General features: G+C 51.7%; 1 protein-coding gene across 1 annotated transcript in view; it reads right to left on the bottom strand.

Annotated features, from left to right (window-relative positions):
• Positions 1 to 15,493: 15,493 nt before the first annotated feature.
• Positions 15,494 to 23,911, bottom strand: part of NOL6 (nucleolar protein 6) — a 61,624-nt gene continuing 53,206 nt past the window's right edge. The window contains exons 24-26 of the mRNA XM_019518088.1: positions 22,847 to 23,047; positions 17,503 to 17,604; positions 15,494 to 16,079 (exon numbers count right to left, since the gene is read on the bottom strand). Of these exons, the coding sequence (XP_019373633.1) occupies positions 15,930 to 16,079; positions 17,503 to 17,604; positions 22,847 to 23,047 (453 nt within the window). The 3' untranslated portion in view covers positions 15,494 to 15,929. The remainder of the gene's footprint in view (positions 16,080 to 17,502; positions 17,605 to 22,846; positions 23,048 to 23,911) is intronic.

Here is a 23,911-nt window from a genome sequence, read left to right as displayed (position 1 = left end):
GCTGATGAACCCGTGCTGGTTGCCCCTGAGCATGCCGTTCCCTGCTGGCCCCTCCTGGATGCGTGCCAGAATAATTTTCTCGAACAGCTTGCCCAGGATCGAGGTAAGGCTGACTGGCCTGTAGTTCCCCGGGTCCTCTTTCCTCCCCTTTTTGAAGATGGGAACCACGTTGGCCCTCTTCCAGTCCTCCGGCACCTCTCCAGAGCACCACGAGTGTTTATAAAGCCGTGCCAGGGGACTTGCAATGACCCCAGCCAGTTCCTTCAGGACTCTAGGGTGAAGATCATCCGGGCCGGCTGACTTAAAGACGTCCAGCCCCTCCAGAAGCTCCCTAACTAAATCCTCACTCACTCTAGACCCAGGTGAGCCTCCCCCAGGGCCCGAAGGGGGCCCAGCAGGGAGGTGGCATAGAAATAGTTCCCAGAGCTCCCAAATTCTTTCTCTCTCACCTCGAGCGGCTCATAGCTATTTGCTCCAAAGAGGCCAGTTCAGCAGGAGAGGAGAAAGCATCACAGCTGCCCCTTCCCTGTACCCGTTATAACGGGCCAACACAACCGTCAGGTGGCCTGGCACGTGGACTTGGCTCTGCGAGTCAGGCCCCCGGGCTCCTGAACAAGACTGCTTGGCACCCTGCCCCTGTGAGAGGGCAGGAGACTGGCCACACTGGGAAGCCTCCGGGTTTCATGGCGACTGCAGCTCATGCAGACATGCCCAACCCCACTTGAAACGAGCTCCCGAAAACCCCCGGGGACCTGGATGCACACTCAAGGTGGCTCATCCTGAGCTAGGCATTGCCAGGTCTAGCAGCACTGCAGAAAGCTGGTTGCAAGGTGACTCGAGTCACCGCTTTGACCAAAGCGGGGACGGGCCTGGTTCACCCTTGAACAGTTCTCTCGCTCTCCATCCTTCATTAGACACCTCCCTGCAGTCACTCCCAGACTCCCTGGACCCGGTTGGGCGCCCAGCCCTGAAACCTCACCCTCGGCCACCTTCCTTGCAACACACCCAGAAGCCTTACGCCTGCACCCTGCCCACAATTAACTGGCTCGGAGATGCTGTTATTTCTGGATTTGCTCCCTGCCAGGCCTCCCAGGTCTCTACGCCTCCCTGACATGCAGCTGAGCTGCAGAGATGCATCTGCAGATAGAAGCAGCCCCATCTGGAGCTCCTGCTGCCTTCTTGCTATGCTTTAGCACTCAGAGCTAGCTCAGCAGCGAAGCCATGGCTAAACACCGCCTTGACTTGTCCTCTTCCTGAATTTCCTACGTATTCCCTCCCTTTCCCTTCCCTCCCCTTGCACAGAGCATCTACGACGTTCCCACCACCAATGAGCTGCACTAAGCTGCCCGCTATTTCCTGGGGTAGCTGCACCTCAGAAACACCCAGCACTTCAAGAATGGCATCTTTTTTACTTATGAGTAACTGGAAAAACAACCGGCATAAAGGCTGTCCAGTTTACACCCGGTCCACATCCACTGTCCCGGCACAGGCTGAAATGCAGTGCTGCGGTCAGCTCAGCTAGGGCCAAAGGAGATGGCGTGTGTTCCTCCCTCATCGCCAGATGCCCGGCTGAGTTTGATGGAAAAGCCATGAGAAGCTGTCATTATTCATGCGTGCCAGTGACCGCCTGGCATAGACACCCCTTCGCCTGCTTCTGCCAGATCTAACCATGCTCTTTGGGCACAAGCCGCTGCATAGAAAGTATTCACACCCTGCTTGGAGCAGAGCGACAGGGATGTTTGAAAAGCACAGTCAGTCAGAGGTGATTATCTCCCCCCACCTGCGATGCAGAAGCCGCTGTATCAGCAATGCTGTTAAAGGGCTGGGAGTCAGGACACCTGGGTTCTTATCCCAGATCTGCCACGGTTGCATTTTGGCACCTTTATTCAATCCCTTCACATCTGGACAGCTCACGTTCGCCGCGCTGCCAATGAGGAGAAAGATCAGTACCTTGCTGAGCTACTGGTGAAACACTCCAGAGAGATCATTGCATGGACGGTACAGTCCACGGCCAAGCGTCGCTCTTCGGAGACACTGTCATGCCATCAAATCCCACTTTGCTGCTAGACTCGGGTGAGGGGAGGAAGCCACAGATGTGAAATCCCCAGAGGAGGAGCAATCGCTAGAGTAAACTAGGGAAAAGTCACCTCCATGGCAATTCAAGCTTTCCTGACCCCTGCATGGCAGGGGACACATGCTGGGTCCTGACAACCCTCGGAGGGTCCCTTGGTCTACCACTCTCGGCCAGCCACCGTGGTGATGGGCACAGTAGAAAAAGGGCATGCTGGCGCTCTGACATGGTGGCTCCATGGGCTGTACCTCGTGCCGTGCAAAGCCTGAATGCTCCAGGGAAATTTAGGGAGTTGCATCTGGAGAGAACAGCCAAGGGTTGAGAGCAATTAAATGGTGACTCTGCTTTAATACAGAACCAACTTAATCCTAATGACTCATTTGCTGTAGCTGAAGTGAGTGGAGAGGCTGCATCCAGCATTTCCTCCTGGCCTCTGGGTCTGCAGGGATCCCGCTCCTAGCCCAGCCCTATCCTTGGCCCGCTGTCCTTAGGAGACCCCTCCTGAGCCCACTCCTTTCACCGAAAACCAGGCTGCACCCTGCCGAGACGCTACAGAGCCGTGCCGTGCCCCATCTTGCCTGTCATGCCTCAGGGCAGGGAAAGCAGCTTTACTCCCTTTTGTCAAGCACTGGGCAAACCTGATAAATGAGGATTACTCACAGAAAAACAATACTGCCACGACTAGGCAGACGAGCCCCACTTTCTGGGAGAGCGCCTTTTGCCTAGGACTGCAGCAGGAGGGTCCGGCAGCTCACGCGTTGGCCTGGGACCTCAGGGACCGGTGCAATTCCCTGCTTGTCCATGAAATTCCTGCAGAAAATGTCACAGGAAATTTGAGTCGGCTTCTTAATCACTCTGTGCCTCAGTTTCCCATGCAAGTACCTGAGCTGGATAGATGGTAGTTATGGCACAGGACCTCAGTAGGGGTGATGGGGTAGAGACAGCTTCTCGTCAAGGGTTGGGGTGTAATTGCATCCCGATGATGGCAAGCAGCAGCTATCTGGAGCCAGTCATGGGTTGATACTTGTCTGGGCAGACCCAAAAGCACAGGTATCTCCATCCCCAAAACCTCTGCTGGCAGTATCAGTGGGGAGGCTACCGAACAACGGACCTTTTTTTCCTTGCACAGGTAGATCTAGGATTTTGAAAAGTGGGGTGCAGGTGGTGCGGACACAGTCAGGAAGGCCAACTGCACCTTGTCCTGCATCCGCAGATGCAGCTCGAGCAGGTCCAGGGAGGTGATCCTCCCCCTCTTTGTGGCGCTGGTCATGCTGCAGCTGGATACTGCGTCCAGTTCTGGGCACCGCACTTCAGGAGAGATGTGGACAACATGGAGAGGGTCCAGAGGAGACCACTCATATGGTCCGGGGACAGCAGGGCAGGCCCTATGAGGAGAGGCTATGGGACCTGAACCTGTTCAGGCTCCACAAGAGAAGGCTGAGGGGGATCTAGTGGCCTGTTACAGACTAGTCAGAGGGGATCAGCAGGCATTGGGAGAGTCCCTGTTCCCCTGAGCACGACCAGGAGTGACTAGAAATAATGGTCACAAGCTGGCAGAGGGTAGATTTAGGCTAGATATCAAGAGGCGCGACTTCACAGTCAGGGCGGCTAGGATCTGGGACCAACTTCCAAGAGAAGTGGTGCAGGCTCCTGCCCTGGGGGGCTTTAAGAGAAGGTTAGATGTACACCTTGCTGGGGTCGTTTGACCCCAGTACTCTTTCCTGCCATGGCAGGGGGTCGGACTCAGTCTGCTCAGGTCCGTTCCAACCCGACCAACTATGAAACTATAGAAGGTTTACTACTACGCTAGGGGCCTAGCCCTATAAGATCAAAATGAATATCACTTTTTTGGAATATGTACTAATTTTCTAAATTATATATTAAGCTTAAAAAAACACAACAACTTAGGCTAAATAATCCAACGATGTTGTTTTATTAGTCCTGTAGTTGTTAGAGTTAAATATTCACCGCTTATTCTGATTTGTTAAACAAAATCTAGCCTTCTTGAGCATCCTGACAATGCATTCAACATTTCCATGGCCCACTTGAGTCGCTGTTCCTCCACACCTGAATAAAGGTTTTGAGCTAGAACTAAAAACAGTGTTTTGGGCTGAGAGAGAGATTACCAGGAATAGCTAGCAGACAGCAAAATTGCAAAAGAAAGGACAATGTGATTAATGAAACATCCAAACCATTAAAAAGGAGACGGGGCCCTTAACACGTGTGGAGTGAAGAGAGAGTAGCAGGAATCAGACACATTATAATGAGGTATGAAGTCAATCGATTTTCCCTCACTTCTGCCTCTTCCGGGCAGTTAATTTTAAAGTTTGGATGGAGCAGGGATCAAAAGGGTGGAAATGCAGACACGTCCTTACGTCGGCACTTTCTCTGCCACCTTAAATCAGGGGGTGGATGCCAAGCAAGCCCTACCTACACGGAGCTTGGCACCCAGCAAAACACACACCCCAGCCCGTGTGGCATCGATGACGGCATCTTGGCTTCTGCATCCAAACTCTCAGGGCTGATCCAGGATCAATCTGGTTTCACAGCAGGGCATGTGCAGACACAGACCTTGCTGCATGACAAGCCAGCCCAGGCAAGAGCAGTGGAAAACCCCATGCAGTATGTTTGGAAGTGGGAGGATCATGCTAGGGAAGGGTCCCAGACAGCAATATTTACCCCCAGAGCCAGACAACATACCTGTTACTCCTTTCCCATGGCTCTCACCCTGGCCCAGAGGGGATACTGCAGACAGTCGGGGGCAATGCAGTCGCTGTTGTACATGTCAGTGGCAAGACTCTGCTGGCCATGGGGCCGCTGGGCACAGCTGTCCCACGGGCCACCCCAGTTTGGGTGTCAAGCATGCTGCAGGCAGGGACAATGCTCAGTCACTGGTGGATCCTGCAGCCTAGACCCAACAGGCTTCGAATCCTGTGGCTCTGTGAACAGATGCAACACGTTCATATTTCTGAGCCCCTCCACCTAGCAACGCCAACATGATGCTCGGTGCGTCCCCCGTGCATCGGAGCACTCCCTCCCCACCAGTTCTGAGGGACGGCTCTGGGCATCTCCAGGACGGCACGGCCCTGCCCTGGCGCCTTGCTAGCCAGGCCTCAGTGCTCAGGACTCATGCCCCAGGTCCAGGAGCCCAACCTCATGCATGTCTGCAGCACGCTGTCCTCCAAGCCCTGGCTTCCATTCACGCATACACACATGCACACGCCTGCATCTGCAGTGCCCCGCTTCATCGACCTTGGCAGCCGCACACCTGCCAGCACGCTGCCACCTGCCCACTCTTGCCCTGACCGCAGCAGCAAGACACCACCTGGTTGCCCCCAGCTGCCAGGACCTCGATGTTGGGTTGCTAGTTATTCCACCTGAGCGAGCCCTCAGATACATTCATCCTTGTCTCTGAGGCATCGGACCAGCCTCCAAGATGACTTTGTCAGGTGGGGCTCACCTGGCTCCGCGGGTTCTCGTCCCACCCAGGCGGAGGAGACGCAGCATCTGAGCAGCACTGGAGGGGTGGGGAGGAGCCCCACTGGCCCCCCTTGGCATCGACGCATTCATCATTAGCCAGCTGTAGGCACCGGGATCCCGCAAGCTGGGGACTAGGACTTCTCCAAACTGCTGCTTCAGAGCAATCCGGTCAGCCTGAGCGTGAGGCACAACCCAGAGCACAGGCCCAGCCCTTGGCACTTTAGCCTTTTCTGTTGCAGCATTTAATCACCTTGACTCACCCCAGTACAAAGAAAGACCCCGGACTGACATGAGCCGTCACCTGCACACCACAGCACCAGGCCCGGTATCTCCCCTGAAGGAGCGGGCAGCTCTCAGGGAGGGCAGTGGATAACCCATCCCGCATCCCTTGTGCCTAGCTGTCTCCAAGGAGGATGGATGCAGTTAGGGCTACACAAGAAACAGAAACCTTGCCCTACCCAGGGTGCATGGACAGTGCCCAGGCCTCTTCCAGCTAGTCACCATCTGCAGTGGCGACCTCGCGGGCAGGGACTTATCGAATGACTTGTCCCAGCCCACAGGCTCCTGGGTAACCCTCACAGGTCAAACCCTGCTTCTGTGCAGAAGCAGGAGGGTTTGTTATAATCCCGGGCATCATTCAGGATGCCCTTACCTTGCACAGAAACGGTGCACGGCTGCCACATAACTTAGCCAGCACAGATCGGATGCAATAAAAGCCCCTTGTGATTCCAGTCCATTTTCTTCCCTCTTCTCCGGGCAGCGACCTCCCTGCACCTTTCCAGAGAGATGAAGGTCCTCTAAGGAAAAGCAAGCAATGGATTCAAATGACGGTTTATGCGCTTACCCAGTGATGGAGCAGCCAAGGTTGGACACTTGGGACTCCAATGCAGCCAGACATTTCTGTTCGGGCAAAAGTCTGAGGCAAAATCCCAAAGGTTTTATTTCTCAAAGGTTAAAACAGCAGTAACTCCACTGGAAACAATAGCTACACCCGTTCCCTCCTCCTCCCACCAGCTCTGGTGCTGAGCGGCTCTCTTGGGGTTTGCATGGTTCTGGCAGGAAGTCTTCATCGAAAGTGTCACAACATCTGCCTCTCCGAGGAAGAGGCTACAGCTGCCCTGGTCCAGATACTCTCCGCTACATCAGTCATACATGATACAGGCACAAATGCAGCAGATACAGAAAGAGCCTGTAGCACTCAGGCCCAGCATGCCCTCGGAGGGGCATCCGTGCGGACAAGCACTCAAAGGGCAGCTTTCACACGTGCTACACTCGGAGGATTTCTCCCTTCTCTCGAACGCTGCTCACGACTCTGAATATTCATTGTGCAGCACTGTTTGATCCTGGTAAACACGGCACAAATTCTACCAAGAATGGGCCTTGAACAAACATTTTGGCCGAGGATGTGAAAAACCAGGACACTGCATGGGAACGAAGAAGTTCCTGAGTTGCTGAACGATCAGACATCAACCCCCAAACATGGGGCCACTTGAAACGTTTGCCACCTATATTAAGAGAGACGACTGCTAGCCTTTTCTGCAACACACTGCAAGGCACTTAGGCTAGCAGAGCATTTCCTAAACAAGCTGTAAGCCCAGAAAACCTTGCAAGACTTTGGGGCAAATCTCGAGAGACTGTGATCACATGCTGGCCTGCAGAATAACAGCTCTTGCATGGGAAGCACCGTACGTTGTGGGTGGGGGCCCTGCCTCCAGGGTTAAGCTGGTAGAGGCCTGAGCTAGGGGGGAAAGCCTTTCTGCCTCTCTACCTCCCCAAATCCAGTCTACCCCAGAGAGCACAAACTGCCCTCCAAGGCTCTGACAGAGGTGTAGAAAGCACAGATTCATAGAAAATGAGGGTCAGGAAGGACTTTGGGAAGCCACATCTAGTCCAACTCCCTGCTCAAAGCAGGACCAGCCGCATCTACATCATCCCAGCCAGGGCTTTGTCTACCCGGGTCTTCAAAACCTCCAAGGATGGAGACTGCACCATCTCGCTGGGGAGCCTGGCCCAGTGCTTCACCACCCTCCTCGTGAGAAAGTTTTTCCTAATATCCAACCTCAACTTCCCTTGCTGCAGCTTGAGCCCATTGCTCCTTGTCCTGTCATCTGCCCCCACTGACACCAGTCCAGCTCCGTCCTCTTTGCAGCCCCCCTGCAGGGAGGTGATGGCTGCTATTCAATCTCCCTCGGTCTTCTCTTCTGCAGACTCAATCAACCCATTTCCCTCAGCCTCTCCTCATAAGTTCTGTCCCCCAGCCCCACAACCATTTTGGTTGCCCTCCACTGGACTCCCTCCTATGTGTCCACGTCATTTCTGCAGTGTGGGGGGCCCACAACTGGACACAGGACTCCAGATGTGGCCTCCCCAGTGCTGAATAGAGAGGAATAATTATTTCCCTTGATCTGCTGGCAGCGCTCCTACCAATGCAGCCCAGAATGCCATTAGCCTGGGCAGCAAACGCACACTGCTGGCTCCTCTTCAGCTTACTACCCACTGTCGCCCCCAGGTCCTTTTCTGCAGAGCATGTCACTGTCAGAGCAGTCTGGAGTAGAAAGCAACACGGTCTCTTTTAAAACACCAGAGCCTTGGAAAACACATGGCAGGAATAGTCCCATTTGGTGAGGGTGGGGATGGATGAGGCAGAGGTGTAACAAGACCTTTCGAGACCCCGGGCAGCAGCAGTGGCTGACAGTAGTGATGGCCACCGTCTCCAAGTTCGCTTCTGGGGCTGGTGCCCTGCTCACCCACCACGAGTGATGCTGAAAGGAAGCCTAATAGGCTGCTTCCATCACTAACTCCTATGGTCCTATATTTTTGGTTGGATGCTGAAACAGGCCAGCAGCTGGTTCTCATTTGGAGCAGTAGGCAAACCCCACTGCACATTTCCTACGTTGGCCAACGCCAGCGATACAGCTCACATTAGTGTCATGCATCTGGGGGATGCAGGCTGCATCCTGACAGCGTACACAGGGAATAAGCCTCAAACAAGGCAACGGCTTTGCTTTCAGGCCCCTCCCAAGCCCTCTCCCCTCCAAGAAGCGATGTTTTCCTGACCTGTAATTATAAGATGACTCATGGCTGAGGTCATCTGTCATTAACCCTAATGAGATAAAGGATCCCTGCACTCTGTCTTGCTGTGGCAATAAAAGATCCATCTGGAGTTTTATGTTTACCCTGAGAGCTAACAACTGCCTTTGGATAATCTGCAGTGTCATTTTGGGCTTCAGCTGATTTAAAAATACAGTCCTCTCTAATAAACTTCATGTTGCTGATTGAATCCCAAGACAGGAATTTCCTTGGGTCTTGGAAATTCCAGTTGGGGAGAAATGGATAATTACAGAAGATGGTGTATCTACAGACGGGAATGTCCTCTTAGGCACTTACCTGTCCAGTTCACTTCAAAACATGATGCCCATCAATGGGATTTGTATTGCTTCCTTGGAGAAAATCCCACCGCATACCCAGCCGCATCTGCTGGCACATGGGCTGTGAAGCTGGGAGTGGGATGTAGTCCGCAGTCCAGTAGAAGGCAGGGTAGATCTGGACCTTACAGACTAACCACAGTAGATACATATACGCCTAGCACAAGCTTTCCTCAGCTGAAACTCGCTTCATCAGATGCTGTGAAAGGACTCACTCTGCTTCCTACGTGTCATTTCACAGCATCCGAAAAGTAAGTCTCAGCTCATGAAAGCTTGTCATATATATATGCGTGTATAGAATATGTGTGTGTGTGTATAATGTATGTGTATATATGTGTGTGTTTTATATATACACATGTGCGCACACACAAATACACATACATACATACTTTGGTTAGTTTATTAGGTGCAAATCTCCCCTCCCTTCGAGTGGGTACTGGCTCAAAATTTTGCTAAGTTTGACCTTTCAACAATCATGTTTCATACAAACAAGATTTGGGGATTTGGGTTAACATTTCCCATTTTTCACCTATTTTGATGCTTTTTCTGCCTGTTGTCTGCTCACATGACTAAGGACTCTCCTGCTTTGTGAGGCTCCATGTCCCAGGGAGGAGATGAGCTCAGTTTGACAAGCTGTCATCTGTCGACACCACGTCTCAGCATTGGGCACTTCCCATCCAAAACAGCTGCCTTCTGGGAAACAGCTCTGGTTGCAGGATTTTGTCATGATTTTCCCAATAACAGAGATGTGGAGTCAAACGGGGCTCCCCAAGGACAAGGGGCTATCGCGTGTTTGACAATGGGGTTCAGGGGGACGCATGTTCCTTTGTGAAAGAGGAGCACGGGAGGAATTTTCTTCCTATGCAAAGGAACCCGGGCAGGCCACACTCATCCCAAGTATCTGATTTCAGAGGGTGGGTGCTCAGACCTTTCTGAACCCTACCTCCCGCTAACAAGCCTTGAATTAAGCAACCAAAACTTATACATCACCTTTGAAAAATCTTGGCCTTTAAGATCAACCAGGAGCTACAACTGGGCTAGTTTGAAGGGATGGAAACCCTAAAACACTGAAATGGCCTTGTATCCAGGTTGTAGCCATATTTTGGTCTAGAGGAAAAAGCGATCAGGACTCATAGTAGAGATGACACCTTTTATTAGACCAACAAGAAGTTTGCAAAAAAATACTAGACTTTTTTTTTGCAAAAATCTTGTTGGTCTAATGAAAGATATCACCTCTGCCCACCATGCTGGTCAGCATGGACTCTGTTTCCTGGTACTCCTCCATCTATCTCTGTCCATCTCACATCTCCTGGCTTGGACTATAACCTCTGTGGGGTACAGGCCAGCTTTTTGTTCTGTGTCTGCAGTGCCTAGAACAGGGATGTTCAACTGGGATGTCATCAAATAGTTTTAAGGGCACCGTTGGGTGCTGCGTGATATGAGGTGTGCAAACACTTACATAGGACTCACAACAAAGCCAGAGGTTTTGAATAGGCATCACACCAGGATGCTGGTCCTGACTCCCACTATGCACATGATCCATGTGATCACTTCACAGGTCGTCTCCCACACGTGGCTTTGTGAAACAGCACTCACTAAGAGCTGCTCCAGAGGCCCCAGCCCTCTTCCTCTAGGTCTGGCTTCGAGCAGGACCCACATGTTACTGATATGCCTCTTAGCAGTGTCCCGAGCTTCTGGCCAAGATCAGGGCCACACTGCACCAGGCACTGGGCAGTCCATGGGAAAAAAGAGCCACTACACCTAAACAAACCTTAAGTCCACAGACTGAGTGCTGATAAAACCATGTCAGCTAGGGGTACCATTTATCAAGGCAAGAGGGGTACAATTCTCTTACTGGCACAATCTCCAGGGCAGACCCAGCTGCACCGGTATAGATGTGCCAATGATGTGCTAATAACCTATGTCCAGCCCCACGGAGAAAGGAAACTCCCATATGGATTTCCACTGCTGTACAACCGCATCCCCACCAGCAAGGTTGGGCCTCTTTAATGCTTCTCGTCTAGTCGAAGCAGTTCAATCTGCAAATGCAGGCCAGCCCTACAAGAGGAGACAGATGGACAGAGGGAGGAAGACGTAACAACGGGACTCTGCTGGCTCACGTGACAGAGCAGTAACAAAACTCCAGCAGCCTCGGTGTTGACACTCATGCCTTGGCAGAAATGCCCAATTCAGTGTTTCCATTAGTGCTGGCAGCATCCACCTCTCCCTCTGCGATGTCTACGGCACAGTGGCTGCTTTTACAGGGAGTTATTTCTCACCTTAATAAAACCGCACCCTGTCCAACCAGATTCCAAGGGCCAAAAGCCTAAGACTGTGATTTCAATAAAGATATCCCTAGAAAAATGGTGCAGAGGTGTAAAATTAACTGGGGCTGCGAGAAGCGTTGGCAAAGGCTGGAGAAAACAGGGACTTGAGTTGTCTTGCAACAGCCGTTCACCCAGGGTACTGTACAACTATCGCACTGCTTCCACCTGCCTAGAATTCAACCCCAAATTTTCAGGTTCATTTTAGGAAAAGCAGCTTATTTTTCCTTGAACACACATCGATAACCACAGATCAAGACCTGGTATTGCTCTCACCCTTACAAAAATCCCCCAGGAGACTTGACTAACCAAGTAAGGCCCCCAACAGTTAAATGCAGTAAAAAAGACTACAAGGAAAACTGTACTGTAAAATATTCTGATGGGTATTTTCTCTACTGTGTGCACAAAAATACTAAGCCAGGAGTGTGCAGGGACCAACTATCAATCAATCCCATATATGTGGAGGTGTGTTTTACCTGGAAGAAGAAAACAAAGGTAGTCACGAAATCAGAACAATACACTATCTAAACCTGGCAAGCTTCCTCCCAAGACAACTCCTTTCCCAAGAAACAGCTTGAGTTCTTCAGATATTGTAGCATCTTCCTTGTAGATGCATCTTCCTTATAACTGCAGAGTCACGGAGATCATCGCTTCCACGGAAATCATCCCCATGCCCTGTGTGGTCATTATCTCGTAACTCAGACAATGATGCAAACGCAGCTGCTCCATGCAGACCAGGGGTTGACTCTATGCCCCCTGACAAAACAAATGCCAAATAAAGACCAGCTTGTCCCCCCAATTGTATAAAATGAGACACTTTACCCAAATAAAAAGGACCGAAGATCCAAGAGCACTTCATATTGGTATAGGATCCTTTACCCTGTAAGGAATGAACCACACACGTACACATGCTAGATGCAGTCAGCAGGGTGTTTCAGGGCATCAGTCTCCAAAAAGGCCTTTGGGAAGTTCAGAGTCACTTTACCAGAAGACGTGAAATTTAGGGACATGAAGAGCCCCATACCTAGTCACACCTCCATCCTTTGTGTGCCCCAGGGTATGTGGTGGCTTGAGAAAGGCTTGCTCCTGGATCCATCACCTGGCAAACAGCCTCTTGTGAAGCCAGATCAGCTCAGGAGGCTTTGCAGATCTCACCGTGATGCAGACGATGAGGATGTGCTGACATATGAGAACTCAGCAAACACTGGCAGCGAACACGGATGTGGGAGATGAGGCATTTACAAGCCCTGCAGGCACGGCTGTCTCTGGGACACCACCATCACGCAAGGCGCTGATGCCTCGCAAGACACAGACAACATGAGTCTTATGAGCACAGCTGCCCGACAAACCCAAAGTCTAGAGCTTACTCCATGCTCGCTGATCCACAGGCAGGGGAACTTCAGCATACCCTCCTGGCAAAATGCTCCCAACATGGACACAGCTTATGCCCAAAAAAACCCAAACCAAAACCAACCCTGACTTTACCACGACAAACTCTTCCAGCTCCACACTCCCAAGCACAATAAGCTCCATGAGCCCAGTTTTGCTGGTGTGACTGTGTCATCACCAGGGGCTTTGGCTAGCATAGACAAGTTGGTCACCGGCCATGCCTCAGGTCACAGTAATGCTGGAAAAGTCCAGTGTAAGCTGGTATCTGGCTGCCACTAAAAAGGCACTTACTGAGGACTCCCCAAGCATGTTGGTACCTGAGCAGACAAGTTACCAGTTAGCTCCAGGTAGTTCACACCTTGCCAAAGACTGGCTTGGACATCCCCCAGGAGCTGGCTCCAAGCTGCATGTGTCCAAGGTCTACCCAAGGCAGAGCCCAGGAACACGCAGCATCGCACCAGGACAAAAGGGAAGGGTTTAAAACACCTGCTCCCAATTACCAAGAAGCCCTCAGAAAAGTAACGGGAACTCAGCGCTTGACCGGGGCAGGAATGAGACAGCAGCAAGCCCTGGGGAGGGAACCTAAGGGCCCTGTGACTTGTGGCTGTTAGGAAGGAAAACGGGCGCCGCTTTTCACGTACCGGAGATCGCTGGAGAGAGGGATGACTGGGAGAAACACGGCAACAGCAAAACTAGGATGGTGCCTGCCTCACGTATCCGCAAAGCAAAAAAAATACCAGTCACAGCAGGGCTGGGCCTAGGCACAGCATTGCCAGGCCTCCCCCTACTCATGTACCGTACTCTCAAACCTGGATGGGAAAGTGGAGCAGACTCCATGCAGGGAAGCCGTGTACCCACCTGAGCCGGCTCACGTGGGTCAGAACTACAAATGCCTTGTCCACCCTAGGGCTCTAGCGCGTATTAGGCTAGCAAGGGCAAGGCCACTTGCAGTGAGGGGCCTGTCCTTGGCTAGCACTGCTCTCAAACCAAGTCTAGGGTGAGACTTGCACTTGGTCGGTACAACAGAGCAGGGAGGGAGCTCAAAGCAACAGCAAGATCGCTGCGGCGGGCCACTGCACCAGCACGCAAAGCCCAGTCTAACTGGCTGGGATCTTCTGGGGACGTCTGGGAAGCCACCGGGACTCCCATGAACTCAAATGATGTGGAGCTGCTCCACACTCTGCTCTGACATGCACCTTGCCCACCAGCTACATGAGAGGTTTTAACTAGGTTGCACTGATAATCCCCCAATATAAACGCCAGCTGCAAAGCAGGCAGCAGCGAATGATTTTACATGCAGTGTAACCCAAGGGCCAGGACAGGGAAAAGGCCTGAAACTCTGAGGATTACTAAAACGCCTCAAAGATACCATTTCAGGGGTGTAGGTTGTAGCCGTGTTGGTCTAAGAACATAGGCAGACCAGGTTCTTTGGATAAATTGGATATTTTTTATTAGACCAACTTAAGTCACTGTTAAGACACTGTTTCCCCTAGCGCCCCCTGGCACGACAAGGAACAATGGACACAAATTATTAGAGAGTAGATTTAGATTAGACATCCGCAAGAACTACTTCACAGTTAGGGCAGCCAGGAGCTGGAACCAACTTCCAAGGGAAGTGGTGCTGGCTCCTACCCTGGGGGTCTTTAAGAAGAGGCTTGATGACTACCTGGCTGGACTCATTTGAGTCCAGTCTTTTCTCCCGCCCAGGCGGGGGGTCGGACTTGAAGATCTACAAGGTCCCTTCCGACCTGACTTCTATGATTCTATGAAGTCACACCTCCATCTTAAGTTGGCCTAATAAAACATACCAGATTTACCCAAAGAACCTTGTCTGTCAAAGACACCGTTGCATTTTGCATCTGACACTCATGCCCCAAGACGTGTTCATCTACAGAAGCAATGTCAGTAAGAGCAGGAACACGGGAACTGCTGGGCAGCGTGTGACCATCAGGTCCAGTGTCCTCTGCCTGAGGGTAGCCAGTCTCCAGTGCGTCTGAGTCCAGTGGAAAAACCCCGCCATCAGCAGATACGGGATTTTTAGCCACTGAAGTCAAGTCTCCTGACCCCAAACAGCAGGTGGTTAGCTTGAACCCAGAAGCACCATCTTTGCATCTCTTCTAAAGCATTTATCTACTTACAGCCACTATCACTGACAATCTGGAGAGACAAACAGACATCCTATCGCTTTGTGAAACTTGCTAATCTTCTGGTCTCCAAGCCAAATCAGAACTCACTGCACAGGGTAATTACATGGGGTGTTCATGGGGTGGGGGGCGATATTTATTGTACCTTTTTTGAATGATCCCTGGTCCTGTATCATGAGCACGGTCATGATCTTCTTGCACTGATTTTAGCAAATTTCCCAGGAGAAATGAAAGAGGAAAACAAGTCACAGAAATGCCTAACATCTCTCCCAGCTATAAAGCTGGTCTGATAAAAGATCTCCAAAAACGCCTCACTTCAAGAAACACCCAGGCATTCATCAGCTAGCTGCCTCGCCCTGGGGGCAGCCAAGCTCCCAAGGAGCTGAAGTGTGGATGGCAACTACCCCACCCTCTCCTGTAAGCCAGCTTTGCTGGCTGAACTACCTCTCTCAGGATGCAATGCAGTCCACCCTCTGACTGCTCCTCGAGAGGCACAGGGTTTCCTCAAATTCACAAGTTATGTGACAGAAAAAGGGACAAAAAAAAACACAGCATAAGTGAAGAGGAAAACAGGCGGCCTGGTCTACCTCTCTATCTCATTCCCTGTTATATATGCTCATCTCATTCCCTATCTTTTCAATACAGTAGCAACTATGGATAGACGCTCACCGTATCTCACGGCAGAGGGCTCTCCACATTTTCTTGATACCAGTTACAATAAAAATCAAATCAGCTAGTACAAATACTCCCAATTACTAAAGAAGTCTTCTCGTTTGACAGTCCAGCAAGCATCTGAGGCACTGAGACTGTATGGAAACGAAGCTTCATTCCTCAAAGTGAACAGGAACTTTTTCATCTTACCTGGATTTTATTTGGAAAAGAATATGAGGGGGGTGGGGGATTTTCTCTAGAAAATATGGTCCCTTTTCAAGGGCAGAAATGTTTATCTGAATCAGACATGGATACAAGGCTGAGAGACGCTGCTCTGGAGTAATGAAATCCCTTCCCCACAACCGATGGATGGCAGGAAAGATTATGGACGGGAGTACACCCCGTACCACAGGAGAAGTCCGTCCAACCAGAGCTCCGCCTGGTTTCAGATGGTCCACCTCTCGGTCCGAGCCTCCACCGACCTGACCAAGCCTTCTCCCAAAACCTCGAAGTCTTCCAGAATAGCCTCCACGTTGGGGATGGTGACCGGCTCATTGCCGCGGGCAGCCATCATTCTTCCCTTCATGTTGGACACCTGTAACACACAAAAAGGACCGCACACAGGGGTGAAACGGGGGCTGCGCTAACCCACAGCTGCCTTTTGTGCCCAGTGACACTGCGTTATTCTTCAAAAGCAAAATCTTCTGCAGCAAGCCTGGCTCAACCAGCTGAGCACTCCCACTCTGGGATCTCAGCACATCCCTGCCAAGCTGCCCCCTTGCAAGAGCACTCCCCTTTCCCTCTGGAGACCTCCCTCTGTTAGAGCTGGCACTACCACATATTACACCTTGCTGTGAACTGCAGGGCTGACAGAGTGCCCTCGGCAAAGCGTGGCCCACCAAAAAACTTGTGGCCCTTCCACAAGTCACCACGTGGGCCCACTGCGAGGAAAGAAGGCAAAGGGGGGGGACATGCCCTAGGGCAGCTATACGTGCATGATGGAAGATGCAAGAGAGCTCCCAGACATGGGTAGAGACCTGGGCATGCAATGCAGTGAGTAGCCACGTTTCAGCACCCCAGCCATACAGAGCTGTCAATGACAGCACGGGCCTACTAGTCACAGAGCTCCTGCACTGCTGATGAGTTCCTCATATATAGCAGCATCAGTTATACCCAGGCATCCAGCTCCAGCTTAGCCGCACGGTTCCCCAGGGATTCTCCGATCCATACCCCTGCCCCCAAAGTCTTTGCTCATTAACGTGGTACAAACTCTATGTGGTTCCTGGGAAGCCTGGGCTGCCTCCGAGACACCTCAGTGGGAGATGCAAATCCCTTGAAGCTGGTAACTAGAGCAACCAGAAGCTCTTTGAAAATGGGGCTCTTAGATTCCCCAGCAGAAACTGAAGATCATTCTCCCCTCCTGCCAAAAGGGCTAATGAGGATGCGCACGCTACTCTTAGTAGAGGGGACGCGGTATGACATAGCAGACAGAGCTCGGGGTGGGAGAGAGGGCACGGATAAACAGATTACGGGACAGATAAGCAGATTACACGAAGCTAGAAGAGGGGTGAAGAGATGACCCTGGACACATCAGCTGATCTGCATGTCTTGTATCCGCTCTATCCCATGTTAAGTGGAAGCCAAACCAGGTCCATTTACCCCTAAGGGAAACAGCCTCCACAATACCGTGGCTCAGGTTCCACGTAGCATGGGATAGAGTGGACACACTCAAGAATTACCAGGTCACTTGTGCATAGCAAGTCTCCTTCCCTGGTCTAATCTGCTTGTCTGTCCATATCCCGGGACTCAGGAAATCTGGAGTCCATTTCTGGCTCTGCCAGCAGCTGGGTGACCCTAGCCAAGCCATGTCACCCCTGTGCCTCAGTTTCCCCATCTAAAAAAAGGAGGGTAAGGCTACTAACATCCTGTCATAGACTTCGAGCTTTCCAAGAGCCATGTGTTGTTACCACCCCCCTCCCCACCAACAAGGCACTCAAAGCAGAGGGGCAAACACTCACCTTAAAAGGCTGCGGCTCGAAGCTGGAGGGTTTCCACAAGACACCAATCACCACCCCGCCGTACTTATCATAGAAGAACAGGGCGAAGTCATCAAAGGCTTCCTGGAAGAGGATTTACAAGGGTCACACAGGGAAAGGCAAGACTAACCACGGGCCAATTCTGCTGTGATCATTTTTGCTATGAAGCAGCAACAGGAAGGAAACCCCTGCAGCATGAGGGAAAGGGGAGGGACAAATGCAGCCAGCAAAGAGCTGCAAGGGATCAGGGCCTTCTCCCTGGCTCCTGACAGCATGCAGCCAACACTGGAAGTATTTGCAGCCAGGTCAGAAAGCAGCAAGCGAATCTGACAAACCCTACTCCAGATCAATTTATACCAGGAGAAATGGAGCTAAACTGCTAGAACTTTAAATCTCAATGAATGAGGTTTAAAAATAGTGATTTAACGCTCCACCTGCACCGGGATAGGAACAGACAGGAAGGGCATGAGTCCAGTGTGACCCACCGTCAACTAGCACAATTTGAAACTGGTATTAAATGTTTTCATCGTCCTGCACCCTGACCTGCCTTCTCTGCCCTGGAGCAACATCTTTCATTGAGGGCTGTGCTCTGCAGGGACCGCAAGTCCCAGCATGCAATGCTCCTGCTAAAAGTAGGGAGGGCAGAAACTGGTGCACTGCATGCTGGGTGCCAGAGTCCGTGTGGACCACACACCTGTGTTAACAATGTGGAGGTCCAATTGCCATGGGGGGCGCCAACCTTTTTGGCAAGTGCCACAAATTAGCCCCACACCCTCCCACTCTGATCCCTTTCCCCTGTCCAATCAGCTGCTCTGCTTTCCGCTTCCTGCCCTGTGCTCCCTGCCCAATTGGTTGCTCTGCTTTCTCCTCCCTGCCCAATCGGCTGCTCTGTTTCCTGCTCCTTGGCCTATTTAATGCTGTGCTGCCTGTCCCCTTCCCGATCTGCCACATGCCACACAAGTGCCTATGTCACTTGTGGCATGTATGCCGCATACATACATACGTGCGGCCACCCCTGCAGTAGCCCCTCCTGCAGAGCCTTGCGGCAGGCGCTCAGCCTGTGTGCCGTGCTTTGGGCCGGTAGCCCACAAATTTCCAACTCTTGTGAGCAACTCCTTGAAGGCGAGAAACTTCCTTTTTGCTCTGCGGGTTGCTCTCAAGCGAGGGACGAGGGAAGCCAGCTCAGAGCGTCAGACATCCTCTGTGCACAGTAAAGCTAATGGAGCGCCTGCCTGCACTTCCTCCTCCCCTGTCACCAGCCTCCCACACACACAGCCCAGGTACGCTGGGATGCAATTGTAAAGCAACAATGAATGGCTCTTCCCTGGCAACGCGCCACCCAAGGTCAGGAGCATTTAAGTACCACGGTTCCTTTGACAAGTCTGCCGTTAAAGCCGGGGACGTGCCAAGTGGGGCTTGTACCGATGCTTCGATAACAACCCCCGTGCCCAGCCCTCGCCCAGCCTCCTCAAGTGGCCGCCTGGAACGAGAGCTCAAAAGCAGAGTGTGCAGAAAGATGCCTAAGCCCCACCACGTGATCCCCCCGACCCACGTAGGCCGGACTCCCGGCACGGCAGGTGAGCGGGGGCTGGCTGCTGAATGACACGAGCCGTGTTGCATGGGGGGAGAGCCAAACAGGGACCATTCAGGAGCAGGGATGTCTCTGCTTTTAAAGCTACGCACGGCTTCAAAGTCAGCCGGAGGGCCTGCAGGTTGTGAGTTCACATCTCAGTGAAGCGTGAGTCAGGGATTGGACAAGATGACCTTCAAGGTCTCTTCCCAGCCTACGGGATCCAGACACATCCCAGGTGACGCTGCACCAAGAAGGAAGAATTAACGCATCAGCTCTTAGCTTTCACTCTTTTTTTTGACTGCAGAAAAACAACAGAGCTGTTCTTCTGTTGCAAAGAAAAGACCTTAGCTATGGATTTCTGTTTGAAAGCTCTGGGTTTAACATGTGAATCACGTTTGCACACCTAACAGGGCTACCATGGCGTGGTACCCTGTGGCACCCCTGAAAGGCTCTCCTGGCACCCTGGTTGAGAAGCACTGAGCTACAGCATGGGCTGGGACAGCCCGTGCTAATCGTCCGGCTGCTATGAATGGGAGCAAGGGCATAGCTCTACTGGATGCCTCCTCCCAACAAGAGGGCTGATGCTCACAGGGGCTCAAACCAGCAGACTTTCCTAGTGCGCAATGGGCTCAATCCCTGTTGGCAGCACAGCAGCACTATGGCAGGGATGTAACACTGCAACCCAGAATGGGTCGTCTGAATACAGACACAAGCATGGGAGACACGGGCAGAGGAAGCTGGCACCACCCCAGGGGCCGACTGGGTGGCTGGAGGGGCCTAGTAAGAGAAATGGTGGTTAAGCAGGGAGACGCAGCAAGATGCAGAGCTATAAAACCCAGGTCTGGACATCTGAACCTGACCCAGAGCAGCAGGGAGGGAATCAAACAGAAGGCAAAATGACTGGACAGGTGGGGTAGAAGCAGATTGAGACCTGCCAACTCGTGCCACTGATGGGCTTGGCACTCGCAATGGTCCTGTCGGGGCAAGTCTTGCTGAACTGGCTTTAGAATTGGTGCCTAAAAATACATCGGGGAGGGAAAAAACAACTCGAGCCACTCATTGCTGTACTGCTGGAGCTGGGACAATCCACAGAGAACGGGGTTTGGTCCGTGCAGATCTCCTCCCTGAAGAAAAACTTGTATCAGATGAACTGGCAGGGGGAAAAAAACTGCTATATTGAAGAAAGCCTCAATTTCCTGACGAAGCAAAGGAAACCCATTTTGCAACCAGCTGCACATCTGGCGATTTAGTCTCCGTGCAACCTTGTTTTTCTAATCAGCAAACACCCATCCTCTCACTCCCCCCACCTACGGCTGCACCTCTCACTTGTTGTCTCAGGCCTGCTGTTAGATGGAGCCGGCTGGGGCAGGGACCATCTCATTGCAGTTGTGCTTGAAAAGCATCTTGCAAAAAGCATCTTGGAAAGCACGCTACAAGCATTGCTACACCGTCAATAAGAAACATGTTCATAGTGTCTGCTCCACGCTTTCGGCGTGCAGAGCGCTGTCGTTAGGCAATCTGCCTCTATACACCCTTGTTAGAATTAACTGCTGCTGCTCATTTAAAACACTGTCAAACTGACTCCATTTGCCATTAACTGTTTACGGCCCTCGGCAGTAGGATAATCACACTACTGCCCAATGCACAGAGGTTACAGGGCACAGGCAAGATCTCCTGCCCCAAGAAAGGGGGGGGCAAAGTAAGCCAGCAGCTCTAGGAGGCCAAGCCACGGCCTGCCTCAGCATCACGGGGCCTTTCAGAGAAGGAAAAGTCCCTAGGACTGCACTCTGCCAGGAAAGAGAGCTAAAATATCCAAGAAATTAGAAAATGCAGGAGAGCTAGTGTTAAAAAGCCAACACCCACACTGAGCAAGTGACTGCACCCTCCTTCCAGAGCTCTGCGAGCCTGCTACAGAGCTGAGTGTGCCCAGGCTCAAAAACAAGGCAGGCAGCAAAGTTTGTCTGATTGCATTAAACCAAAAAAAGCAGAGGCTGCTAAAGCAGGCACTGACTCAACTCAGGCTGCAGCAAAGACGAGCCCCACTGGCACATCTCTCTGCCAGGCCAGGGATGGCTACCTACCGCGGGTTTCCTGGCGCACTCTAGTCTAGCAAAGGATTCCTGCAAAAGGCTTTCTGGTTGCTTCCCTTGGAGCTCCTAGGATGGCACTGCACATAGTGGAGGACAAAGACTAAGTAGAGTGATTAACAAGCATCCTCGTCGCTGTGGTTAACTACAGGGAACGTGTGGCAGGCTCGGTGTGTGTGTGCACGTGTGTGGCAAGCTGTTTTGATATGCATGAATGTGTGCACGTGTGTACGCATGTGTGTGTGCGTACATCAGCACATGTGTCCGCATATCAAAAATCATGGATCAATATATTCTCACATACCACATGCTTCCAAATAAGACACCCCTTATTTTGGAAGACGGGATACGGGGTTGCGGCTATGTGACACAGAGTAAGTCCTCCTGAAAATACAGTGTCCAGAAAATGTGACATCCTAGGAGACAATCTGGGACAACAACAATGCTAGGCCCCAGGCCCTTGAAAGGGCAGCAGTAAGACTGTTACTTCTTTACTGTAAATAGTTCTTCATATAGTCCCTGTATATAGCAAAGCGTTGTTTCCATGCCACAAGCCTCAGCAAGGTACTAGACTGCATGCAGCAGCTCACTCGCCCTCAGCCAGCTCAATGACACTTCAGCTTAAAGCTACTGGCCCACCAGCAGCTGTGAGAGGGTTAACACTGGACTCCACGCCTGCTGTTTCCAGCCCACGAGGAACCAACAGCCGTCTTGGTGGCCATGAGTCGCAGTGTCTGCTTGCTCTATTATACACTTCTTCTAGTCCAGCAAAGGAAAAATCAGCTTCCCTGCTTAAAATATACACCCCAACTTTTGGGTATGTAAGGTATGATAGTAAATGGCATAAGATATGGCAGTAAATATGGTATGGCATAAGGTGTGGCAGTAAATATGGTAATTGTTTTGCAAACACAAGAGCAAGACAAGATTTCTTCGCACCTATAACCAGCTCCACTAAGCAGGGGGTGTTTTATGCAGAAAAGAAACACTTCCTTCCAAGGACCTCCCCAAAATACATCCTTGCCTCTCAGCCACCCACAACCAGAAGAAGCCAGGCTGTTTGTTGAGGTAGGACAAGATAGGCCAGCCCTGCCAAGATCCCATCAGCTGGACATAGATGTTTCTGCAATAATTAGCATACGGGAACCACAAATTTTCCTAGTGGAAGGAAACAACCAGGATGGAAAAGCTGCAGCTGTCTTCCAGCAGGGTGCCCACGTTACAACATGTAGTCAGGGATGACAAGCAATAATTAGCTATACAGACAGACAGGTCCATCTGGCACTGTGACCCTCCACACCCATGTCCCCTTCACTTATACACAGTATTGCAAGGGAATGACCTGCAGCGACTCCACCGCTCCACTCCCCAGGGAGCCAGAAGATCTGAACAACAAGGTAGAGAAAGCACCCTTCAAGGAAACCTTTTGTCCTGGGACTGCAAGGTCTGCCCTGGAACTGCAGATGCTATGAGCAATTCGCGCATCAGGTGACAGGAAATAATTCTGCACAAACAAGTTAAAGGAAGATGCTACTCGCACAAGGCGTGAAGGCATCACCCTCAGTTCCTGCAGGGAAAATGGTCTGCACACAAAATACTGCCCCCAAGACAGCATGTTACACACTCCACCCAGCCCTGTCCCCCCGCAGCTCTTGGCCACACTCACCCTGAGCTCCTGCAGGTAGCACTGCACAGGGTCATAATCCACCACTGGGAAAGAAAGGGTCTTCACTGGCGCATCGCTCTTCAGCGTGCCCCGGCTGAACGACTTCACCGGCTGGTCCACACCCTCCAGGTGCCTTGGGATCTGCTTGGGATTGAGGTGGATGAGGACGTCATAGAAATCCAGAGGAGGGCGGAAAGCCACCTGCAAGAGGGGAGAAGGAGGTAATGCTACCTGGGACAGGTGAGGGAGTTTTTGCAGGGAAACAGGATTTCATTGGAAAACACCCAACTATCAAAGCCACAACTTCGCGCAGAAACCCACCAGCCCAACACCTTCATCAGAAAAGGTCCCTCCAAGAGGGAATTCCTGGTCAGGGTTAGCACACCCCACACCTGCACAACCAGCAGCCTAGTGGTTAGGGCAATGGACTGGAGGGGGGACAGGTTCGCTGGATTCAGACCAGCAACTGTATTCTCTCTCACACCTCAAAAAAGTGCCCTAACTAAGAGGCCATCCTCCCTCCTGGAACAGATGAAGCTCTTCCACTCTTCCAACCTCCATCTCTTCCTCGCTCTGACCCACACTTAGGATGTCAAAGGCACAGGTTCAAATCCTGATCTACCATTCCCCCCACATCCCAGTGAATAGCTACGATCAGTGGCACCATCTCTTTCCTGTGCTGAAGCGGTACACAAATAGACGCCGAACTGCTGCAAGACTGACAACTGCCCAGTGGACAGGGCATCGAATCACCGCCTTCCTAGATGAGCATCCTACCCACTGCAGCGCTGGCTCTTCTGGGGTGGGGACCACGGGTCTCCATTTTCAAGGAAGACTTCACTAGATCTTGGTTTCATCCCAGTGTCACGGAGGATTCAAGCTGGGACAGTTTAGAAAGGACAAGAAATACATTTCCTGCCCAGCTCTATTCAGGAGCCTGGGGTTTCACTGCAGGGATCCCGTTCATATTAATGCTATCGTGCCTTCCTCTAGGCCAGCTTCAGTTGTGCTGCTTCAGTGCCTACCCTAACAGGGTTCAGCTAGAGCAGGCGGGGGGGGGGGGGG

The sequence above is a fragment of the Gavialis gangeticus genome, unplaced genomic scaffold (genome assembly GCF_001723915.1).
Source record: "Gavialis gangeticus isolate Ggan-Ray unplaced genomic scaffold, GavGan_comp1, whole genome shotgun sequence".
Classification (NCBI taxonomy): Eukaryota; Metazoa; Chordata; order Crocodylia; family Gavialidae; genus Gavialis; species Gavialis gangeticus.
This window is presented reverse-complemented; position numbering and strand designations above follow the sequence as displayed.